The sequence below is a fragment of the Heterocephalus glaber genome, unplaced genomic scaffold, assembly GCF_053883595.1.
Source record: "Heterocephalus glaber isolate CG9 unplaced genomic scaffold, H.glaber_assembly_v1.0 deba00001504, whole genome shotgun sequence".
NCBI classification, from domain to species: Eukaryota; Metazoa; Chordata; class Mammalia; order Rodentia; family Bathyergidae; genus Heterocephalus; species Heterocephalus glaber.
In genome coordinates this window covers 7,473,320-7,489,211 of record NW_028258324.1, presented here as the reverse complement: position 1 = coordinate 7,489,211, position 15,892 = coordinate 7,473,320, and the positions used below count along the sequence as shown (strand labels likewise).

The following is a 15,892-nucleotide window of genomic DNA, read 5'->3' as shown; positions in this document are numbered from 1 at the left end:
ATTCAAATACCCCCTTTTAATTCCTAATTTCAGTAGGAGACTCTACTTCAGATAATCACTAATGATCCAAGTAGCCAAGGCATCCCTGGACAGTTTATAATACCACTATAGCTTACTTGTTTAGGACAAACTCTCAGAGTCTGCACTGAAACTGAAGCAAAGCCCCTCACTCTTTATTTGTACTCCCCCCAGGAATAGACCTGAAGACATGAGATTTAGATGTAAATAGTATGCTTGAAAGGTAGAAGAGACCTCAACAGAGTGAGGAAACAGAATGAAGTCAATGTAGGGTATGTCATTATCAACCCAGTTACCACAGGCAATTGGAGCCCAACCCTGCTAAACTGTGGTCAGAGACAACACAGAGCACACACAGATCCCAATAAATAAGGGGATTGGGCTGTTTATACATCATATTCTGTCAATCACTGATGATGTGCTCTTCCTAAGGGATATTTTCCTCAACATTTTTAATCTGTCTCTTGGGCAGGCAGAGCAAACTTCAGAGGCAGAGAAAAACCTAAAGTAAATAAAGCAAGCACAAAGGTCAGGGGAATATGAAATAGGCACCAACAGTCTCATCTATGATCCCCCAGTAAGAAAGGAGGTGCCTTGTAACACAGTAAGCTATTTTATAGCACCCAAGAGACTGGGTGTGCAGAAATAGCCTTTGAAATGGAATTCTCTATCATATGATTCAAGAAACATGTCCACATGCCAGACATCCCATTTCTCTTATTGGGTACTGTATTTGGAAAGAAAAAAATAAGTAATGTGTTATTTGACCATATACATAGTTCCTGTCAGGTAGAGGGATTTGTGTTGGAAGATGACAGGGTATATGTACTACTCTATTAGTTTTTCAAAAGTGGAATTCAATATGTTTTACCTGTATATATGTGAAAATCTTCCTGCCTATAGTTCTGCTTATCACATTAGAATGATTCTTAAATTTAAACAGCTTGGCTGGAAATTTTATAAGCATTACCATGTTAAGCAGACAGCTTGGGTAAATGAGTTATTTCTTTTAGTCACTGAGTCCAAATAGAGCTCACCTAAGCCTCCAGTCTGTAGCCAGTTCTACCTAGAAATTGTTTGGAATGCATTTTTCTGAAATTTCTTGGAATTTTATATCTTATTTTTCCTTACTGCCAGCATTTATCTAGATTCTAGAACATCTTGCTGTCACCTCAACTCCACAGGGAATTTAGAATTCACCCTCTATCTGAGATTGATTGTGTAATGGCTTAAAATGGTTCCTGCTGCTTAACGCTTAATGAATGTAACCACATTTGTTTGCAAACTCCACATCCCGGTGGATTCTTACTGGAGTAAAGTTGTAATTCTCTTTTCTTCCTTCTTTAAATTTTAATTGGTGTCTAGGTCTCTCATGACTTTGCAATCAACTTTAATGAAGACAACCCAGAGTGTGCAGGTAAATCACAGTGTGAAAGAAAGCCAGTGTCTCGTAGCCTAGTATATACCTTCCCAGTGTTAGTTTCTCTTCACTGATGTAGCATTGACTGTCCACAGCAGAGTAGGCTTTCTGGATCACAGTAAACTATGGTACTCCAAAGGCAGCTGAGAACCATGACAACAGAACAAGAAAATAAAAGCTGGAAAAGGCAATGCAGAAATGATCTTGCGCTTACAACAAGAATATTGGAGAATATTGATCTCAAACTTGTATTCCTCTGGCAAGAAAAAGAAAAAGAAGGAGAAGGGGAAGGGGAAGAGGAAGGAGAAGGAGAAGGAGAGGAAGAGGAAGAGGAAGAAGAGGAGGAGGAAGAGGAGGAAGAAGAGGAAGGCTTTTACTTACTCTGTAGTAGTGAGACGTCCTTCTTATATTTTCCAAGTTTTTGCCTAGGATTTATTTTTCACAATTTGCTCTCTGTCCAGGTATAAGGATGGGGGAAATGGAAATCACTTGACACTTTCAACCTGTTGGCAATGGAAATGGCCTTAGTGATTCTGAACATGAATCTTCATGATGTTGTGCCAGGAAAAGCTTTCTCAGAGGCTCTGCTTCTTCTACATTTCATTACTTCCAGTCAGACATTACTCTATATGATTACACAAAATAATGATACTGAAACCATGGTGATAAGTTTTATTCTAGAATTTTTTTGAATTTTCCAAATAACAAATAGAGTCAGATGCATTTGTTGGTATGAAGGTTTTAAGACATGTAGGTAGAACTGTTTGTATTTATCTCCTCCTTCTTGTCAAGGAGGAAGGAGGCTATACCAGGATTAATTCAGATCCAGCAGAGTATGTACAGCATCCAGCAGTTTCTTTCACAAACTTGACACTTGATGTCCTAGAATATGATATCTGTATCATTGAGTCTGAAGATAGGTAATTTGTAAGATGTGATCCCCAGTCTGCTGTCATTCCCTCCCCTTATTCCTCCCCACCTAGTTTCTTATGATTTACACTCCCCTGTCTCCCAGCCACCCCTACTCTTTAACAATAAAAGTAGTTTTCCACCAAAGCAGAATGAAATACATACCCAAGTTGCTTATGGTTTCACAAGCTTGGAACTCATCTGCCTGATGTTTTTGAAAGGGAAACAAACTTGCTTAACTCAGGCAAAAACTTGAGACCAAAAAATGATAAGGAGCTTTCACTGGGCCTCTCTTAACTTCAGAATCCAGCATCCTAGTAATTTGGCATCTGTCTTTAGAATGACAAGCATCTGTATTTGAGGCAGGACAAAGTGGGTGCAATCTTTCCAATAAAGTTGGAAGTATATGTATAAGGCAGAACAGAATAGAACTTTCTTATCCAGAACACCCAAGAGCTGATTGGCAATGTGTGGTGACAACGGAGCACAAAATCTCAGGAGTAGCTTGTGTGGATCCCTCTGGCTAAAATCAGGAACAGTGTGATGTTTTGGAATAGAAAGGGATAAGAGGGTCAGCTGAAACAGGGAAAAGCAAGAGGTCACAGGAGCGCAGACACCCCAAGGGGAGCATTTGAGTAAATGCCACTCTTACTGTGGGATTGCACTTATGGCATGAAATGTGGTCAAGATTCATCACATGCTAGAGAAGCTGCACTGCCAGGGGTTCCTCTCCCAGCAGCGCCCATGGCCTCAAGATGGGATTCCCCCCTTTAAAGGAGAGATTGATAATGATGGTGAATATCACATGCCTATGCCCCCATCCCCAGTAGAGGAGACACTAGCCATGTTGCTCATCCATGACACCCTTGGTGAGCATTTACCTATGTTCAACACTCCCTGAAACTCTTTGGAAGAACACAAAAATGAGTAAGTCATGATTCTTACCCAAAAGGAGAGATGGCCATATGTACACATAACTCTTCCAGGTGGCCCAGCTGGATATATTAGAGTCCATAAAGTGGTGTGAATAAAGAAGGATTAAAGCCAACTTGCCTAGTGGCTGAAAGCACAGCTCAGAGCTGGGTTTAGATCCTCTGTCTATAACTCACTTTCAGTCTGTCCTGGGGCAGATCATTTAACCTCTCCAAGCCTCTGCTTCTTCACCTATAAAATCTGCTTCATGATGCTACCAGAGTCTAATAAAATCTTGTGTGTCAAATAGGATATTAGCAAAAAGTTTGTGGAAATGTTTGCTTTTGATTTTAGCCTTTAAATAGGAGAATTATTTCAGTGGGGCAGGAGCAGCAACATGAATGATATAGTATTCCTTTTCTTGAGAATGTAAATGTGATGTTGATAAAGACTATTTAGACAAATGTAATGCTTTATTGTATGTGCATTTGTGTGTATATGCATGCACAAGCGCACATGTGTGTGGTTGTAAATGTATTTGAAGGGACTATAGAACTATTGATCTTTGCCAATTTCACCCTAGGGATTCAAGGAGTTGTGGAAGCCTATCAGAGCTGTCTTCCTAAGCTCCAGCTCTATGGTCCCACTAACATTGCCCCCATCATTCAGAAGGTTGCCAAGTCGGCCTCAGAGGAGACTAACACCAAGGAGGCATCGGTAAGGAAAAAGGCAGTTCACCTGCTAACGGAGTCTACCCTTTCTCACCTGGGTATTGGCTCTAACAACTATTTCAGTCTGACAATAAATTCCAGCTTTTCTACCTGTGTGAATTTGGACAAGTGACTTAGCCTTCCCCTATCTTCAGTCTCCTCATGAAAAATGGTGATAATCAAACCCAAGTCTGCTGGGTTGTGAGTCTTAAAGAAAACACATCAAATGTCAGAACACAGGAGACCCAACAGTGGAAGCTGCTATATTTACTGAGGTATGTCTTACCCACCTCCTGTCTCAAGAAAGATAAAAGCCTGCTTTCCAGTGTACTCATACTACAGATGGAAGGAAAGCACCAGAAAAATTAAACAGTAGATGATCCTACATTCTGGTGATAAAGTTCAGCAATACAAAATACCAGAGCAAATGTTGATTTCACATTTCTCTTCTTTTCCTTTTTCTTTCTTTCTTTTTTTTAAAGAAAAGGGCAAACCAAGGCTACAAGGCCAAAAAGAGTTTGATCCTTTTCCCTAATATTTTTATAAGTAACTATATTCCCACAATAACTTTTCCATGTGCTATCTTAAATGACATCAATATATTTCTTTTTAGCGTCATGACTTTTTTCAAGTTTAGTAAAATCTCACTGATGCTTGAAATTATCTGTGTAATTTGATCCTGGGTTCCAATATTTCCATAAAGAAAATAATATTCTATGTCCTCATCTTTCTAACCTATTTGCACTGTACCTGTGCTCCTACCCCTTCCTCATGTTACAATGGATTGAAGACCACAGTTCTACCTAATATCCACCTCTACTCTTATGGACTGGAGCATGTCCCCTCTCGATTATCCAAGGACACTGGCTCAGAAGTTATTTTCTTTCTCTTTCTCCCTGTTTTCCCTTTTCTAGTGGACAGTCATTCCCATTAGCAAGTAAATATTTTATAGTATCTCCTGTTTAAGCTAAAATCATCTCCCCTTTGACCCCATTTTACCCTTTAGCAACTGTCCACACTTTACACCCCTCTAGAAAAAATTCATCAAGGAGTTGCCTGTGCTCACTGTCTCCATCTCCCTTTCTCATTCCTCCACCCAAACCCATCAGTCTTTCCTCACCAATATGACACTGAAAACTACACTTGCCAAAGTCAAAAGTACCCTATGTTGCCAAACCCAGGGATCGAACATGACTTCATCTTGCTGCATCAATGGCTTTTGATCCAGGTGATGAAGCACATTCCTCTGAATACATCTTCACCTGGCTTCCTTAGAACCACTTCCTCTTGTCTCACTGGCCACTCTTTACCAGTCTCGTTCTACCACTCTCCCCTCTTCCTTCTCCTCTTGACTTCTAAATGTTAAATCTCCAGATCTAAGATCCCTTGTCAGGAGTTTAAACTTTTTAGGCAAACTGTGCCAGGCAGTCTGTTGCTGTAAGATATTCTCCTTGATTTTGTAGAAATCTTCTAGAAAAAAAGGCCCTCCTTATCCAAATAGGACCTTAAGTACACTCAAAGATTATAATATTTTCTCTATAAGCATTTTTCCAAACTTCCAAATTTTGTTGCTACTAGCTTTATGAGAACTTTCCATCAAGGACTGGAGCAAGCAGTCTGTAGCTTATTATCCCTAACTAGATTAAACCTGAAAGGGTCAGAATCGTGAATCCTGACAATCTCTTCAGACCAGGGGTTCTTAACATTTTTTGTTCCACTGACCCATTTAGCAACTGGTAAAGCCCATATACCCCTTTTCAGAAGTGTTTTTAAGTGTACAAAATAAAATATAAAGTAAAACAATTATATTAAAATGAATGCAAGTTAGCAAAATATCTCTTAAAAGCATTATGGAAACATTGTAAATATATTAATAACATGCTTCTTTTATTTACATATTCAATTATGAAAACCCGACCTAGTCTAATTTTATAATTTATTCATAGTGTTAAGTATAAATGTTCCACTGAAATGTCTGTAGCCATTGTAATATAACAGGAAATATCTGTAATTTCTATAGCTAGGTCACAGATACAACTAGCACTAATTTGATGATTACATTTATAACTGAAAAATGATAAATTTCAATCATAGATAAATGAAAATAAAAGGTAGAATTTACCCCCAAGTTCACAAGCTGCCTGAAATCTTTCAGCACTCCCTAGACCAGATTTAGCCCCATAGCCCCTGCTCTAGCTCAAGGGACAACAAACTATGTCCTACAGCTGGGTTTTCAATGGCTTACAATCAAGAAAAGTCTTTATAGTTGTAATGACTTTAAAAAGAACAAAAGAAAATATCTTGTGACACATGAAAATTTTGTGGCATTCAAGTTTCAGTGTCCATTAAGTTTTATTGAAGCGTAGCTACTCCCAGTCATTTTTATATTTGCAGTCTTTAAAGTATATGATTCTCAAAACAAGATATACTCAAACTATGGCTCTTCTGTTCAGCTTTTCTCCTTTGAAACATGGCAACTTAGATTTTTTAGTTTTCCAGTGCTGGAGATTGAACTCAGGGCCTCACACATGCTAAGCAAGGATCTTGCCACTGCACTAGATCCCCAGCACAGAGTATTTTAATCTTGGGTATCCATCTTTTTCAGTTAAATTTAAAGTCATTAAAATTCCTCTATTATTCTAACCAATATCACAGACTCAATAGCTTCTTAAGGCTGGTGGCTTTGTGTGGAAAAGCATAGCTTTCAAGTCTGGAAAATCTTCATGCTGAAAAGAATCATATAAATGATCTTGTCCTACCCCTCATTTGAGAAATGAAGAAGTTAAGACCCAGAGGTAATAGGGGATTTTCTCCTGACTCCTTTCTCCTACTCTCTCTACCACACTGTGCTTTGTAACTGCCTGTAAGGTGATTATTATAAATACTATGCCCCTCCTTTAAGCTCCATTCACCATAACCTTGATCCTTTAGGGCTGCCCAGTAAATGTACTCAAACAATGTTTGTCATCACTACTGCTATGGCCACCAGGAAATGAAACCACTAGTTGCCTAATGGTATTGTATCGTCCTTGTTTCCCCCACTCCCCACCCCCATCGTCGCCTGGCATCTGACAACAGCAATATTTCATCCTGCTGATCCTGACGGATGGTGTCATCACAGACATGGCTGACACCCGGGAGGCCATTGTCCATGCCTCCCACCTCCCCATGTCCGTCATCATTGTGGGCGTGGGGAACGCTGACTTCAGTGACATGCAGATGCTGGATGGTGACGACGGGATTCTGAGGTCGCCCAAGGGAGAGCCTGTCCTTCGAGACATCGTCCAGTTTGTGCCCTTCAGGAACTTCAAACACGTATGCACATATGTCGTGAGGGTTTTCCTGTGGGAGAAGAGAACCAAAGCATGCTCACCTCCCCAACGTGTCCACTGTGTTTGTAGTGTCCTGCCATTCTTGAAGGAACACTAGCTACCCAAAGATAGGATAGGTAGAACATGACTCTTTAGAGAAAAAAATGTAAACTGGATTATAGATAGAAGCTGTGCTAACTATGGTAGCCAAACGTTTGCTGATGCTTGCCCACATCCATATAATTTAGGATCTCTAGTGCCACCAGGGCTGCCATGTACAGTTGGGCAGCTTGTTGCCTGTCCAAAGTGCCTGGCCAAAGTGTCAAGGATAAGCTGAAATTCAACCTAGGTCCTACTTGTCACACCATGTGCCCATGTTGAAATCTGTGTTTTTTGGCTTTGGCTTTGGTTCGGATTTTGTTTTTGTCTTGGTAAAATACGTTTTCAAGATGATAGGACCCTAAATCTTCCATAGAGTGTGCAACATTAAAGATTTACTAACTCATTCAAGCTAGTTCAAAGGACTGCATAAAGCAGTCTACTATAGTCAGTGAAGGGACACTGGTATTAGTTTGCTAAAGTAGACAAGTTAATTACCAAATGACCAACACGGTTTTTTATTGGTATATTTTAAATATTCGTAATGATCACATTCATCATAGGGAATTTGTACCTGTACATGATATATCTTGCTTCTTTTTTCCCAGTTCCCTCCCCTCCCTTCGACCTCCTCTTGCCTCCTTATTTATAAGAGCTTTGTTCCATTTTTTTTCTTCTAGTCTCTCTTTTTTGTCACTTCTCCCCCTCTGTGTTCCCCCTTTCATTTGAACATTTCCTTCCCATTTTCCAACATCTATTATGCATTTTGGTCCTTACTGACACTTTTGGTTTCTCATACCAGAGAAACAATGCAGTATTTCAATATGTGTGTCTGATTTATTTCACTTAAGAGTATAGTCTCAAGGTGCAACCATTTAGCTAGGAATGTCTCAAGCAGACCCTTCTTTATGGCAGAGTAGTACTCTATCATGTAAGAAAACCACATCTTCTGTGCTGGGATAACAGGTATGCTTGGGCCAACCTGAGCTTCATAGAAGTTCAAACCCAGCCTGAACTACATGGTGAGACCCTGTCTCAAAAAACAAAACAAAGGTTCAAAAGATTATAAAACAGACCAGCGAGTCTTGAAACAAGCAAAATGTAATCTTTGAAGTACTTCTCTAATGAACAGAAACCATTTGCATGGTAGTAAGTCTTCTACAAATTAACATCTAACTTACAGTCCTGGACCCTTAGCAATAATAAGCATTAATGCAGTGTTACATTCCTCAGTGATCCTAGCAGGCCCATTAGACAATACTGAGGTATAATATTGAAAAGGTGCTCAGTAACCATTTTTTCACATTTCCAAATTTTACATGTTATTAAGTCCCTGGAGAAAGGAGTACGTCTGAAATGAACCCACACCTCTGTACCTATTGGAGCTAGGATCACCCAGAGAATAGCTTCCCAAGTTCATAAAAGGCTCCTTCCAAGCTTCTCCCAATTATGTCTGAGAGCCCATGGGGTATGACAGGTGGTCACAGACCATCCTCAGTACTCCTTTGTCTTGTGCCTCTCATGAAAGCTGCCCAAAAGCAGAGCATGCCTCCGACCCCTGCTCCCCATGACAGTTTTGCCATCTGCACTGCTGCTGGTGCCATCAGTATTGGTCACCATTCCTGGCAACTGGTGACTAAACCCAAACTGCTCTGCAGTCTCTGTGGGAAAAAAGAATCCCCTCCTTTACCAACATGATGTCTCCCCTTTGTCACCTGGATCATTCATGCAGAAAAGTCTGTGTCCTTTCATCTTATGAGTCCCTGCTGGAAGCATCTTTGTTAGCTTCCACTGTGGACCCTTGCTGAGGCTCAAGGCAGCTATTTTGATCAGGGTGGCAAAGGCACATGTACCCTGCCATCCACACCAAGCTTTCCCATCCCACACTTATTTGGCAAAGCCTTTCTCCTTCCATCAAAACTCTCCTTCAAATACATCCCTGACATTCCTCATAGCTAGTTTATCAGATATGGCCAGGTATATTGAATTAGTCTGGACTCACATTGGCCCCCTAGCTACACTGGTCCTGACTGTCTCTCTGTTAGAGTCTGTAGCAGGCACTCTTCAGAAATGGCTGTTTGTTCTGCTAACATCTGAGGACAGGCTTCCTAGTGAGCATTCAGATAAATCACCATCCCCACAGCCTCAGCAGAACCCTGATCTCATGACTTGCCCAGACCTCATAAGGAAGTAACTACAGCATGTTCCTTGAATAGTGAGATTTGTTCATAACTATACTACCACAAAATTACTAATCTCTTTTTAAGGAGGACTGCAGCATAATTAAAATCATTAAAGGAACAAAAACATCCCTGGCTGCCGAGTTGAGTACAGAGAGAGTTTTCAAGTAACAGCAGCAGTTGCCAGATCTGGGGGCAGTGCCTGTAGGTGAGGGGTGACTGTGCTGCCATATTTCATCTTCCACTTTCCCAAGGATCTTTCCACATAAAAGCATTCACTACATGAAAGAGGCTCACCAAGTTGTCTGCACATGAAGTAGAGTCAACAAGAAGTAGTATTCTGTCAAGGCAGGATGTGGTAGACCAGGCCAAATCTGATACAGGGATGTTCGGAGAAGCTATTTACTTCCCAAGGTGCCTAAGGTACAGGGAAGGGTGTTCTTCCAGATTTTCATGTCCTGCTGCATTTTGTCAACCAGACAAAAAATATAACTTCTCCACTGACCACCACCCATCATTTTGCCCCAGGGGGAGGATCCAAAGAGCTCATGCCCTAGGAGATTCGTGAACTTCCCCAGAATACCCTCTCTCTGCCCCCCACATGTGTTGTCGACACATCCATGTACAAGGACAATGCCATCAAGTCATGAAAGGCTCTCACCTCTGCCCCAAACTTCCTCCTCTCTCTCAAACACTCATGGACCGTGTGCTGTGCAAAGCACATACTAGGACCACAGTAAGATAATAAAATCATGGGTCCAGGCTTGAAGAATGTGCTGGTGAAGTAAGTCCATGATTAGGACAAAGATAGCAGTTAAGCTGGAAAACCACTGCGAAGCAACCTATGATGGTTGAGAAGAACCAAAATGTTTCTATAGGACTTAAAGGCAAGAGATGGAGCCATGCAGAAAGGCTCACCAGCTTGGGCTGGGTATTTGAGGAAGGACAGAGATTAGGTAAGCCAGAAGTTGAAGGGGCAACAAGGGCAGTGCAACAAGGAAAGTACCTCAAACTGGTTGGCAACAAGGGAAGTGTCTCAAACTAGTTAAGGAGGTAGTGTGCTGCTCACTGTCTCTGTGCTATGCAGATGCTCCGGTAGCTCTGGGGTTGACCAACGCAGAGAGCTAGGAGCATACTTACCCCCTTATCTTCATAGATTTCAAGTTAGATTTTGAAAACCATTTCATTATCCAAACTAATCTACTTGGAATTCAGTAAGCTATAAATAAAAAAGGTGAGGCACTCCTATCATTTCATATAAGCAGTAAAACATGAGCTGCCTGTCTTTCGGTTCTGTATAACTCAGAGCTTCAAAGTACAGAGACCCATGTTCTGAGATATATAGCTCTGGGCAAGTTATTTAATTTCTCTGCAGCACATATTTCATCTATAAAATAAGGTAAATTCATTGGAAGAGTAAAGGTAGAGTCTATTTAAAGCTTAGTGCAGTGCCTGTTCCATGTAGGGGGCTAATATAAACAGTTTTTATTACTGTTATCATCTACTGATTTCACATATTTTGGCCTTTCTCCCAACCAACCAATGTCCTTGCAGTTTTACATGCTTGCCACCAGCAGATATGCAAGGGGTAGGGATCATTTAGGACCTGTCTTTCCAGTAGGATAGGCACTCATCACATGTGGTTATTTAAACTTAATTTTTTTAAATTAAAATTTGCAACTCAGCTCTTCATTCATGCTAAGTGTGTGACTGCTATATTGGACTTTCAAACTGAATATTTCCATCATTGCAGACGTATGTGACAGCCCTTTTTTAGTAATCTTGTAGCTACAAGTGATAGCAAATCCTTTCTACAGTGGCTTAAGTGAATGGCTTTACCCAGCAGCAGCAGCAGTCCCTTGTAAGCTCCAGGGCAATGTAGGACAATGAGGGAAAATTGTGCCACCATATCCTGTCTTCTACTTTATCAAGAAAGAAGTTTCCACATAAGAACACTGACTAAATGAAAGAGGGTCAGCAAGCCTCACTACCCAGGAAACATTTGACAATATCCAGAGATATTTTGATGGTAACAAATGTGAAGTGCCACTTGCATCTACTGGATAGAAGCCAGAGATGCTGGTAAACATCCTCCAACTTATAAGATGATCCCCCACTCAAAGAATTATCCAGTCCAAAATGCCAATAATCCCTACATTGAGCAACACTCTGTTTTTATGTAGCTAGAATTTGCAGGCCAGTGGCTACTGGCAGTTTCTTCTTTTACAGTGATTCAGTAATGTGAGAGTCAGCAGTTTATGATTCCCTTTGCTGTTCCCTCATAATACTATAATGGCTGCTGTAGCTCTAGACATCACTTTCTAGTTTAAGGGGGGAAAAGGAAACAGGGCTGACCATGCACATCCCTGTGAACCAGGTAGAGAAGTTTCCAAAAAATATCCTCTAGGAAACTTCTACTTACATCTCAAAGTTGGGTTACATGCTCATCTGTAGATGCAAAGAAGGCTGGGAAATCAAGTATTTTGGCATGCTGACACTTATATAAGAGATGGCCAGGGGAACATTGGGAATGTCTTTTGTATCTGCCCCTATGGAAAAATGGACCATGTCTAACATAACCCTGAGCAGTCACTTATAAAGTAAAAGAGCATCTGAAGAGGTTGAATTCCCAACATGCTATGACATCTTTAAAATTAGACAGATCAATTTAAAAAAAATTTCATAGTGTTTTCAGATTTTTGAAGATATCTGTCTCTTATTTGGATACTGTCTTAGAATAAATTATTTCCTTCCTGTATGCCTCTGAGAACATGGAGGCTTAACAAAGCTGAAATACTTAACTGAGTGGCCAACCACAGAAAAAAACAAACTAGAAATGCATTCCATCTAACACTTAGATCAGCCCTGTTGTCTACTGGAATCTCAGACACTTGTTAACTGGTTATCTGCCCAAGCTCCCTACCTCTGCAATAACAGCTAATATTAATGCTCAGGCTATTGAAGTTGCTTGGCCAGGGGTAAGGGGAGAGAGGTGCAGTTAATTCTTAATGAAAGAGCTCCAAGTCAAATCCAGCTCCGTGTGACTCCAGAGTATATGTACACTGTTAATCTCAACCTTTCTCTGCTGCAGAATCACATGGTCCTGTTCCCTGCTCCAAATCATACAGCAGATGCATAATGCTGATAAAATTAGGATAAGTTAGAGTGGTATTCAAGACCTTGGTCTGAAGCTTATTTTCCAGTTGAATGCCTACCAATCCTGATTCTCCACCACACACAAACACTTCTTTCATCCCCATTGGATGACTCATTATCTCTAGAATGATCAAATGCCATTCCCCTACCCTTTCTGAGCATTTTAAAAATATGTCCAACTTAAATACAATCTTCTCTTGGAAGCCTGCTGTCATTTTCTCCACTGTAATTTAGTCCCTTTGTTTCCTATTCTCTGCTCAGCGTGTGATTTTCTATAGCAATGTTTCTCAAATTTCAACATCGTATGGAGTTACCAGTCACCAAGGCACTGAGTTAAAATGCAGATTCTGATTCAAGAGTTCCGAGTTGGGTCTAAGAGTCAACATTGCTGATAAGCTCTTATGTAATGTGATGCTGGACTGTAGCACATATCATGTTCTACCTCATAGTAGGGTTAATTTTAGCCACATGAGCCTTCCTCACATGATAACACCTTTCCTGTTGGAAAAAAAACATAGACTCATAAACCCTAGCATAGTGCCTAGACCATGAACAGGTGCCTAGACCTGAATGCAAATCAGAAGCAAAATTGCAGGACATTCATTCTGCCATCCAAATTTCCCACACTTTCAGATATGAACAGTTGTATATTTTGAATCAAGAATGAAGAAAAAAATAGAATGAGGAAATTAAGGGCCTATTTTCCAAATAATCTGACAACACTTGCTTGAAGTAGACTAAAATGAGTGAGTGAATGAATGAATGAATGAATGAGACTAGCTTCTCAGATCGTCTCAAACAAGTCACTCAAATCTTTCAGCCTGAGTGTGAAACAGCTTCTTTTGACCAAGAGCCAAATCATAGTAATTTCTTCTTCTCTACAGGCATCTCCAGCTGCTCTTGCAAAGAGTGTGTTGGCGGAAGTCCCAAACCAAGTTGTGGACTATTACAATGGCAAAGGGATTAAACCAAAATGTTCATCAGAAGTCTATGAGTCTTCCAGGACGCTAGCACCATGAATTCCACACACTTTTACAGAGTTCTGAAATATTATTCCTGCTACTATTTAATACTTCTACTCCTGTATTTAAAAAATAATACACATTTAAAAATAGCACGTTTTGGTGATTTTTAACTGACAATTTTTTTTGCATGTTTAGCCCCTCAAGGTCTGGATCTAATTAAGCCCTTGTTGTTGTCAAAGACTTTTTACAAAGAAATACAAATAATGACTTACTCTTTACAGCATGTAGCCTTGAAATAAAATGGTATATGTATCCATTTTTTATACAAGTTTGTTGAAATTTTGCTAAATTTCTTATTATCTTTACACTGTAAAGCATTTTGAAATATTTACTGAACGTTGATAGCCAAAACATACTTGGTTTTATCTGCTATAGGATGAGAGACTTTTCAAAATGGCAGATGCATGGACTGTATTTTGCATGTTTAAAATAATAAAAAAGAACCTTCACACTGTTTTTGCAGTTGTTATCTATAATTCCTCCCTGCTAAGAATGGTCTTTCTACTAAAGAATATTATCCACCCAAAGGCAGTCTTTTTGAAGTCTGAGGTATTTAACACAGTACTCACACTTTACTGTGCACATAAGTCACCTAAGATTTCCTGTTAAAATCAAGATTTTAGTGAAGTAAATCTGTGTGGGGCCTGAGATTCTGCACCTCTAACAAGATCTCAGGTGATGCTCATGCAGTCCTTGGACTGCACTGAGAGTTAATGGGGTTCTAGACTTTAGGATGTCGTAAGAGAGACCATCCAAAACAGGACAGCTCCTAGTCTGCTTGAGACCACTCTCTTCCTGCTAATAGCATACAGGTCCTGCCTGTCTCAGAGGTGAGAGTAGAAAGTAATGAAACTGATTCCAGATGCTGCACACCTCAAATCAGTCTCACTGATTTATAGTCACACCTCTTTCTTTAATAAGACCAGTTAAGTGCTCCTCCTGGCTTGCTGCTGCTCCTTAAAGGAAGCATCACACAAGGCTGCATAGATAGTTCCATCTCTACATCAATCCCTAGGAATGACCTCAAAGAGTCTTCAGTGGAACCACAGCAATAGAATCTGGTCCATGGCAAGTGCCCATGCAATATGACTCCTCAGATACCAGTTCCATTAACTTGATCTTGGAGCTTATTGTGGAGCTTCTTTTTACCTTTTAAAAATCATTCCTGAGACCAAAGTCTACTAGTCTGCTATACCTGAAAATCATTGTTTAGGGCAGAGGTGTTCTGTTTGAATATAGGTTGGCTAGTCTTGAGTGAAAGAATAAATGTTTCAGTTGTATAATCTTCTCTCAAAGAAATGGACAGGCATTTTGCAAAGATAAAAGACACAAAAAAGAACTTATTTTTGGTCAGAGAGATGGTGACGTAAATCACAAGGCAAAATAATCAGTTTGTTGTTTGTTTGACAAGGGGAGGTATTAAAAAGCAAATCAAATGCCTTGTATGATTTCCAGAGTTATAATTATAGATCCTAACCTTGCAAATACATGTCAACCAAATGCGCAACATTTTGGGAATGTTGGTAAAAATGTATGACTGAAAAATCATAAGTATTTAAGCTGTATTGTTTTGTTAATAAATTGGGTACTTACAGAACTTTTTTTCTAAGAGTTGTGGTGTTGTTTCTCTTTTCAAGGCAATTTCCTATCAGTGATATACTTCATTTGGGTGAAGTTGCTTCTGATTACAAATAGCTTCTTGGGCTGGGGATTTAGCTCAGTGGTGCCACCGCCTGCCTCTCAAGCGCAAGGTCCCGAATTTGATCCCCAGTACCAAAAAAAAAAAAATAGCTTCTTCACAATTCCATGGAAATGTGCATTATTGTTTCTAACAAGGAATTAAAATATTTACACATTATATTACAGAAATATCATATGGTTGTTTCTAACTTCAAACCAGAACATGAACTTCCATGTCTGTATACCTCCTACGTAGTAAGCACTCGATTGATGCTTACTGAATACAGAGATGACTAATAAAATGAATGAATAAATGAAAAGACTTTTAATATGCCCTGTAGTCAAGCTCTAATTCATTGTAGATTTAACAGGTAGTTTCAGTGTTTTTGGCTGTCCACAAGCACCATGATATGATACTCCATGTCACTGTAAAATATCTGCTGGGATTTCTGCCCTCATGCCAGAATTCCTG

At 39.9% G+C, this 15,892-nt stretch overlaps 1 protein-coding gene across 2 annotated transcripts in view; it reads left to right on the top strand.

Moving 5' to 3' along the window:
• Cpne4 (copine 4) overlaps positions 1-15,337 on the top strand; it is a 535,814-nt gene extending 520,477 nt beyond the window's left edge. For both annotated transcript variants that reach the window (XM_087186153.1, XM_004834230.3), the window contains exons 13-16: positions 1,384-1,435; positions 3,843-3,976; positions 7,048-7,284; positions 13,600-15,337. In XM_087186153.1, coding sequence (XP_087042279.1) covers positions 1,384-1,435; positions 3,843-3,976; positions 7,048-7,284; positions 13,600-13,734 — 558 coding nt within the window. In that variant the 3' untranslated portion in view covers positions 13,735-15,337. The remainder of the gene's footprint in view (positions 1-1,383; positions 1,436-3,842; positions 3,977-7,047; positions 7,285-13,599) is intronic.
• Positions 15,338-15,892: the final 555 nt, after the last annotated feature.